The sequence below is a fragment of the Antedon bifida genome, chromosome 7, assembly GCF_963402885.1.
Source record: "Antedon bifida chromosome 7, ecAntBifi1.1, whole genome shotgun sequence".
Taxonomy (NCBI): Eukaryota; Metazoa; Echinodermata; class Crinoidea; order Comatulida; family Antedonidae; genus Antedon; species Antedon bifida.
Genome location: NC_136232.1, coordinates 12940024 through 12949630, shown reverse-complemented (window position 1 = coordinate 12949630; position 9607 = coordinate 12940024). Strand labels below are relative to the sequence as shown.

The following is a 9607-nucleotide window of genomic DNA, read 5'->3' as shown; positions in this document are numbered from 1 at the left end:
ATGTCAGTAGAGAATAATAATAATAATAATAACTGGTACTTGATATAGCGCATTATGCTGAAAGCCTCAATGTGCTTTACAAAGACAGAAAATTTAGAAAACTTACAAATTAAAAAGGTGGGTTTTGAGGAGAGATTTGAAGACACTGGTGGAAGTAGCCTGACGGATTGCAATAGGCAACGCATTCCATAGAGAAACGGATGCCGAAGAAAATGAACGATTTCCATAAAACTTAGTGGAAGGATGAAATATATGGGCAAGAAGAGACTCAGATCTAGATCTCAGAGACCGCTTAGGAACATAAGGTTGAATAAGTTCAGAAATGAACTTAGATGAAGAATTATGAAGAGCTTTGAAAACAAAAAGCAGGATCTTGAAGGTAATTCTTTGTGTTACCGGAAGCCAATGAAGCTGTCTCAGCACAGCGTGACTTCTTAAACATGACATTCATTGCCAGTATAATAATTTCTCCACGATCTGATTTTATGAGTGATTATGTTGATTCTTTTTTAGTTTAGTTTAGTTTAATAACCGACACCTAGATATACTTACCTTTCATCATGGTAGAGCCCGTACTGATGCTTTTAAATACTCAGGGATTGTACGGTTTCCTAAAATGTTTTCAGAACTTGGTGCTACGATCAGAAACAATCTTATTGAAGAGTCGTTTTTTAAGTTTAAACACAGTTTAAAGCAACATTTTATAGATTTTTAACTTTTCATATTTTTATAAACCAAAAGTTTTGCAAATGTACATGATTTAGATTGTACCTACTAACTTTTAACTTTTTAACTTTTATACAATCAGAATTTTTAACTTTTATACAATCAGAATTTTTAACTTTTTAACTTTTAGGCCTATACAATCAGAATGTTCAGATAGCAATTGTATTTTTAGAACACTTTTATTAACATTTTATTATAGCATATTTTTCTATGTATTTTTCTAAATTTGTTAAATCTCGGTTTTATTGTATTGTCCTAGTTGACAGGTGCTGGTCAAGCACATCACAAGATGACAGTTTTATAACATTTGCTTTTCCGCTACTCACCTGTTATACTTATATGTTTTTTTTTGTTATGCAGAAAGATTGAAAATAAAATATAATACAATACAGCATAATTCGGTAATAAAGGAACAGGAACAAAGTATAAATTATGCTGTAAGTGAGGTGTGGCTGTAGATGTGCTTCCGAGGAAGTGTCGGTAAGGAGTGTCTTCGAAGAAGTGTCTATGAGGTGTGTCTGGGGTCTTCTGAAACTTGGGGGTATATCGGCTTCTGTTCATTAGCATATGTCATTACATAATCTCTGGGCTTAATCATTGTTCCTATGTTTGTCCAGGTACCTTTTGGATGAGTTGATGAATTGTATAAGGTATTCCGATAATAGATTGGCCCTGTCAAATCTCTGCTTAAAACTGTCAATATCTAATAGTTTTACGATGGGAAAAATCATAGGTCAAATCAACTGTTTTCGTTGGGGAACTAATTATTATGCCTAATGGACATTAAAACATCTGGACAATTCCTTCACTGGACTTTTCTGGGGCAAATTGGTGAACTCAATTGAATTGTGATACTAAGGTTGATGTTTCAATTTTAAATCTATATCATTACATTACAGTAGGTTGGTTATGCCTTGGTGTGTTGGCCGACAGTGCCGCTACTGATGCTGCAAAATCGTGACAACACCGATCATTATTGTACAAAACTCTTGTATTATTTATACTGAAAAACTGTAAAAACTCGTTAATATTTTTCCTTCATTGGTTCAGTGGCTCATATTAATTCTTTACTATAGGTGTATTCATGGATATAGAAATTCATTTTACATTTTACTCTCAAGCGTGGGAACGCAACGTCACGCAACGACGTATCGACGCAAAGTGCTGTATTGTGTAATCGCAAGTGGGAACCGACGATGCAGTAGTGCTACAGACATCGCAGGTTTGATTTCACGCAGGCGGTGGCAAACACAATTATTGGAAGAGAATTTTCTTACGTTGCGTTACGTTGCGTCGCTAGTGGGAACCAAGCTTTAGTGTGAAGTACATATAATAGAAGTAACGTCTAGTTTAATATCAGCGAGATTTTCCTGCAGCAATAGATAACAGGACGATAATGTAGTGTTGCTTTGAAGCACACACTTAAGAGTAAAGTTTTTAATTAGAGGCATATTCACACAATATAATCCATTAGTACACATGTTGTACTCATAGCAAAAGTCGTCTATGGTAGGCATATTATCTGTACATACATTTATTATGACATTGTAAATTTAATGTTTAAGTTAAATTTTACGAAAACCGCAATGTGATTTCTGTATATAGTCACTACAAGTTTCTTAGCTCAAAAACCAATTTAAAGTTTGTTCTAGAACTGAGAGAAGAATTTCTGCAACAAAAGTATTTTGATTTCTTAACTTCTCATAGGCGTCGATGTGCCACTAATTTCTTTCTGTTTATTTTTATGAAAACGTTACGTTTAAGTTATTCTTTCTATTTAAATCTTTTTGTTATTCTTCCTGAATGTCAAGTTGCAGTCTTTCTGTTGCAGTCTTTCTATTCGTCATTGGACATTTTTAGTCGATGTTTTTACAAAATGAGACATTTCATAGAAAAGACATTTATTGATTCGCTGATGTGTCAACTTCTGAATGTTCTTTGGGGTTTGCCCATTCCTGTGTCTCGCCACTAGCTAGAATAAGGAAAACCAGTAAACCGAACATCTGTACAGCTGCCAGAATCCAAAATTGAACTTTCCATTGTCCTAAAGTATTCTGAAAATAATTTAGAAAGATAATCATACAATAATTTAAATTACCTATACATTTACATATTATACACTACAAATAAATAACGCGGCGGTGATAACGATACTGTTAGTACGTACGTGCATAAGTTGTAGCTTGTGCATTTTCAAATAACTTGGTTGTAAATGGCCATGATCGTTTGTGAGAGACTGTACTGACTCGGCTACCTTATTTTACTTCAGGAGCTTCTTGCTCAAAATGTTTAATTAGTTTGTTTAATTAAATGACTAATTAATAAATAAAATTATTGTTTTTCTTACATTTGTTTCTGTTAATGCTCCTAATATAGACGTTCCAATAAAGCCACCACAAGATCCAATTGAAAACATTATGCCACTGATCACTCCTGAATGAAGAGGTGCGAAATCAGAAACATTAGCATCGATTCCAGTGATTTTGAATCCGAACATTCCAAAAGCAATAACTATTAATAAAACTGAGTATGTTGCGTTGTTTGAAACGTAGCCAAATAATACCAAAGAGACAGATGACAGGCCAAACCCTGAAACAAACAAAAACAAAAAACAATAGGTTATAGGGAATTTCAGTTCAGTTGTTTGATACTGTATGTATGAGTAGCCTACCCATGACCCACATCCATTTTTCAGTAATTTTCAATTATTTTTGTATTCAATTAGTTATAAGTAACATAATTATAAACAATGAATTACCAATAACATTGAGTAGATGCCGTGTTCCTATTTTACTTAATATTCCATGTGAAATCAAATAATCTGCCAAAATACCACCACACATGGTAGTGGCAAGCTGAAACACTTGCGGAAGGATGTTCAATAAGCCCATCTGTGGATTATTTTAGAAAGGAAAAAAAGGAATGTTGTATGTTTTATGATTTTATGTTTACTTAATGTGCACATACTCCATAGTGTCTTAGACAGATTAGTATTGGAATTACCAGCATGTAAAGTCTGCTAAAATAGTTATTCCTACTAAATATTAACAATAAGCCTACTTACATTATTTGTTAAGCGTTACTAATTAGGCCTATTAATTATTTTTCAATGCCGTGAACAAATCAGGAAACTTACCGTTTTTATTTCAAAATGTAATATTGTTGAAAGGAATGTTGGGATGTCTGTAAATAGAAGAAAATGTCCAAGTTCGAATGAAAAGTTAGCAATACATACAGCTATTACAGGCCCTGACATTATCAATTTCTTCCAAGGTACATCATACATCTTCTAAAATAATAATAATAAATATAATAATAATAAATATTTATGTATAATAGTTTTTAAAAATAAAAAAAGGAGAATAGAATATAATCGCAACAAAAATCTCTAATTTTAAAAAGTGTATTAAAAAGATTGACTAGAGATAATATGTTCAATAGAACACGAACCGAGTCAGACGAATCATAAAGGTATACGACGATTAAAACTAGTAATACTACAATATTACATCTTGTTCTGGTCAAATCATTAATTTTAAGCACACTGTTAATGCGAATCTTTAATGTCCATTCATAAACCGATTAACTGAAACAACAAAATATCTATCAGTAATAAGACAAAAACAAACAATAAAAGTAAAATTATACAACCTAAATAATTATAATGCCTCATAATTCATAACTAAATACACTTTAAACATAAACAGGTGAGTATACATATAGCCAATAGCAAATTAAGGTGTGGCCCAAATGGCTCAACAACCATAACAAACATAAATACAGTATAAATCCATCAATAAAGGTAATACACTTAAAACTCACCAAAGATTGTGCTAACCACTTTGTACCAGAACATATGGCCTATATTGCCATCTACTATAGCTGAACATAGCTATTACTAATACAATTCTTCTTGTGAGGACACATCCAACTAGCAAGGCTTTCCAACTACAACTGCCCTCAAGGCCAAGGTCAAGCTCTAAAGTGAGCCACCTGGAATATCTATTCCTTATAACCTAAAAGAGTAGCCAAATTGGTCCCTATACTTAATAGGGACATAGGAAGTTCCCAAATTGGACCTTACACATCTGTACAAAAATGTTTGAAAGATTGATTGAAAGGGTGAATGATGAAAGGTTATATTTCAACGAGGCGCGAGCATTCACCTCATGCCATTATTTGTACCATTACACTCATAAACATTCATTTTGTATAATATACAGTATATCTAATCTACTAAAATTACTAAATATAGCCTTCGATTGCTCTTTGTCTATGTTTTTAATGGCTAGGTCTAACCTACCACTAATTAATAGATAAGTGCTTATTTTAATACTGGTTGAAGCCAATTTAAGCCACCAAATCTGTCAAAACCTGAACACTGTTGCATAGAAAACTGAAGGAAAGATATTTACGGAATATTTAGTTGATTATGAAAACAGTTGAAGTCATTTAGATTGAAACAATAAAAGTTTTTCATTAGTCAAGTAAGTAACCTTTCAGTAATTAAATACTGTCGAAGCGTGTAAGAATTAGAAGTATCGAGATGCAAAATTATTATTATTATTATTACTTGTATAGCGCACATGTATACAATATTTAATTATAACCAGCGGCGCTTCACATCAATCGGTATCATAACATTGTTTGAAATATAGTGACTTTAAATGTTTTTTAAACTGATTATAGTCGTCTATATTGTGACTTGGTAATCTGTTCCAAATGTTGGGTCCTGCTACGGCAAACGAACGGTCAGCAAATTGATTAGAGTTCATTTTAGATTTTTAGTATAAGGAGCGCTATACTAAATAATTTGAAAGAGGACATTTTTACACTGGTTGGCAATCACACTTGGGTTTTTAAAGTCTAGGGACTAAATATGGAAAGTTGACATTTTTACCCTGGTTGATTTAACTCAAAGTATGTCAATAGTAAAATTTAACAATGCATCCAATTGAGTTCATGTTCTATTGAACATAGTATCTCTAGTTTATATATAATATTTTAACTTGACGATAACAGTTATTTAAATTTCTCGGTTGAAGTACTGTACCTGCGAACGTGTACTGGTATTATTTGACTGTATATTAGATAGACATTCTACAATGTACCATCCAAGACATAACAAAACACCACATATCCCTATAAAATAGAAAAAAGTAGTAGGGGTCTATTGTATATAATATAATAATGATAATAGCTCAACAAACAATGATGAATGAAAAATCGAATGATAAAACTAATTCAACAGCAGCAAAAAAGCAAATAATACAAAAATAGCCTTAAGGGACAGTACGGCTTTAAGTTATTGGACATAGTGTTCAATTGATTGAAACACTATATAATAGGTATTCAGCCGCATACAATATTTTATCGAATGTCGAAGGCTATGCTATGTGCATCATTGAGTCACTTTAACGGTTGCTTAATAATTAAAATTGGATAAATAAAATTCAATTGAAATGGATAAGTTTGTAGGTGTTTTACAAAATTTGCCAGACACGAGCCAAAATTGTTCGTATTTTTAAAATTACGATTTTTTCATCAAGTACGTTGACAATGCATTTTTAATCCTTATTTTCGAGAACTCGGGAATAAGTCTGTTCTATAATCTATCCCAATTCTGAAATATTTAAACTTACCATATACATAAAATGTAGATGGCCAGCCTCCCAGAAACGTGCTTGAACAAAGTAGTGCGGAGACATAGCTGGCTAATATTGGACCAAAACTGTGACCTAAAACAAAATAACCACGCTTAACTTTTTGTTTTCTATAGTGGATAGCCAAATGTAATTCCGTGAGAGTGTAATGCTCAAATTAAGTTGTTGACAGATTTCGAATCAATAGGACCAGTAGAATTCATTGCAATAGGAGGCAAATTTTTCTGACCCCTATTTTGACCATCATCACATTGAGTTCTTTGTAGATTTTAAATCTGCCAAGAATTCAATTTAAGCAATAAACAAACGGAATTATTATTTGGAACATTAAGTTCCCAGTTTTACAGTAGGTGTGATATCACTATAATTATAATGACTTTCATATTCTAGTTTAATCATTTAATAACTTTGAGTTATTAACCTACCCAACGAAGCAATTGATAAAAATGTACCACGTTCATCCACTTCTGACCAAGTATCTGTTATCACTAACATTGGTGAAAGAGTGAAACCCTGTAAACAGATTAGATTCAATTTATAATCATAATGTCTTGTTTATATGAAATATATATATTTTTTATACAGGATAACATAATCCACATGTTATAAGATGTATCATCATCTTCCCATCATCATCATCATCATCATCATCGTCATTACAATCATCATCGTCATTACAATCATCATCATCAACCAGTTTAAAGAGCAATAATAATAATAACTTTTATTCTTATAAATTTTATTCTAAATGATCACCTAATAATTCAAAGTTTTATCGTGAATTATCGTGTGTTAGTGTTTTTAATCAAACGAGTATTACCTGTCCTATTCCATCAATAATTCTGGTAAATATTAGAAAACCTACTCCAATGTTGGCAGCTGATGGTGAAACTATCATAGCTATAGATGACATTAGGATTCCCGCCATAAAAACAGAAATACCGTCAAAGTGTCGTAATAGCCAACCACCAATAGCGGGAGATACTGCATAGCCATAGTAAAAAGACCCTAAAATTGCTTGTTGTGTATTCATATCCCAGTAAAACACAGTCCCCTGTAAATAGAATGATAATTATTATTTAAATAAGCAATTATTGTCTGTTTATTTATTAGTATGACCGGTCCTCTACTCGTCGCGAACCAAAGAGTTTAAAGAGCAAAGTAAATTGAGTGAAACAATGTTATGATTTGAATTGCAAATGTTTATCTAGTTTGTATAACAATAAACCTATTTACCTTTGTGGTTTCCTGCAGTTCATAGCTTGTCGAATTAAGTCCCGTTATGTGATTTTCTGGATATACCATAGCTATTATTGCAATACTCCAGTTCATTCTGTTAGCAAAGACCAACGTATTGCCAAGACAACATACGGACAGAATCACATATCGAAACTTTATTCTGCTCAAAGAATCTACAACATTGAAAACAATAAAGCATAATGTAGTGAAACTTTATGATGAAATGATTTCTACCAACCTAAATCATAGTACAACAATGAACATGTAAAACACATGTTCTTAATACATTCAGGAACAAGTGATGTGATGAGCTACAAAACTGTTAGAAATCGAAGGAAATTGAAAAAAAAGTGGAAAGGTATTTAATAAAACAGCAATAGAAGGACTTGGGTATAAAAAGGGCCAACAGCGATGAATAAGCAAGGATTTATGGGAGTTATTTGAAGAAAGAGGAAGACTGAAGGACAGTGTTGAATTAAGAGCATCGAAACAAAGATAAATAAGTAAAAGAAAGAATGAGAAAAGGTAAGAGAAAATGGATAAATTATCTAGTCCAGTCAGATAAGAAATTGATGAAGTTGAATATACAGAAGAAACAGTAAGGAGAGAAAGGGAGAAATAAGGGCAGCCTTAAATCAAATGAAGAATTGTAAATCTAGTGGCAAAAATAACATTACAGTTGAATTATTGAAAGCAATTTAGGACAGTGAAGAAGTTCCAAAATCATTGAAACAACAAGAACGTATTGTTAAAATACAAATAGAAATAATCTTACAGAGTGTTATTGGGGATGAATCACCTTAACATGTTCTCATAAAGTGTTGAGGAGAGTAATAATAGATTAGATATGCTTTGATCGTCCTCAGGAGTGAGAATCATTCTCACTCCTGACTCCTGAGGACGATCAAAGCATATTGATCGAAACGTCGAGAAACTCAACAGTTCTTTTCAGAACTAATACACGTGGTGTACCGCAAACTTTATATCAACATTTTATTTCGCCATGCAAACCTTCAAACGTCATATTGTTTGTTATTATTTATTTATACTGGGCGACCTCTTCTGTTAAAGACTGGTATCCCAGAGGGCCCAGTTATAATCAGTGGCTGTGATGTACTAGACACCAAGGTAACCTCCTACTCGTCTGGAAAGATTTACTAGGTTATTTAAAGTGCACGTGAGCTAGATGTATAGTCCATATACGAGAAGACTCCTTCTAACACCAGAAACTTGGCCGATGTTATGGCTACGTAATTACGGTTCTACTGTCGTAACCACTCGGACACTCACTCACAATATCGCTCAACACAATTAAGAAGAATAAGCGAGGATGTTATGATCACGATATGGATAGGGCTGTGCAGCGACTGTATAACAGCACTGACATGGAAACCTGAAAGGCGAAGGAAAGTTTTACCTCCGTGGAGGACAGTGAAGAATGAAAGGAAGGAGTAAGGATAAAAATCTTGGAACAAAACCAAAGGAGTTGACAGAAACTGAAGGAGCTGGACATACTGGTGTGGTGTGGTAGAGATTTAAAATGTGGCTCTAAATACATGACCAGAATTGCCATTTTGACCGTTGACATTGATATGCTCTACCTAGATAACGACTGACCATAGATATATAATGTATTAACTTCCCATAAGACGTTAATAACTTACACGATACTGGATGTGTTGAATTTTAAAAAGTTTGAACAGGTTGCAAACTCATGTTTAGCTTACCCTCTATTCTGAAAATGTGACTTACCATCATTTTTAAAAATCGGTTGATTCTCACTCTCTTCTTGGTGGTTGTACATATCATCAAACCTTTAACTGTATAATTATTATCCACCATATAAAAATTATGTACAAACAGCAAATTGTAATTTAATTCTAAATCGGTCGATGGTCAACAACTTTTCGGGATCGATTTATTGAATGTTTGCAGACCGGTCGAACAAAAAGTGTCAAGAAGCTTTTGTTTATGGTTTA

The 9607-nt window shown here is 32.9% G+C and overlaps 1 protein-coding gene across 1 annotated transcript; it reads right to left on the bottom strand.

Annotated features, from left to right (window-relative positions):
- Positions 1-2148: 2148 nt before the first annotated feature.
- Positions 2149-9532, bottom strand: LOC144848921 (vesicular glutamate transporter 2-like). Its single transcript, XM_078705872.1, has 10 exons — positions 9381-9532; positions 7626-7801; positions 7210-7443; positions 6815-6902; positions 6369-6464; positions 5780-5868; positions 3863-4015; positions 3485-3617; positions 3074-3315; positions 2149-2780 (listed from the first exon to the last, which is right to left on the bottom strand). The coding sequence occupies exons 1-10, from the start codon at positions 9430-9432 to the stop codon at positions 2628-2630; spliced, it is 1416 nt and encodes a 471-aa protein (XP_078561998.1). The 5' UTR covers positions 9433-9532; the 3' UTR covers positions 2149-2627.
- Positions 9533-9607: the final 75 nt, after the last annotated feature.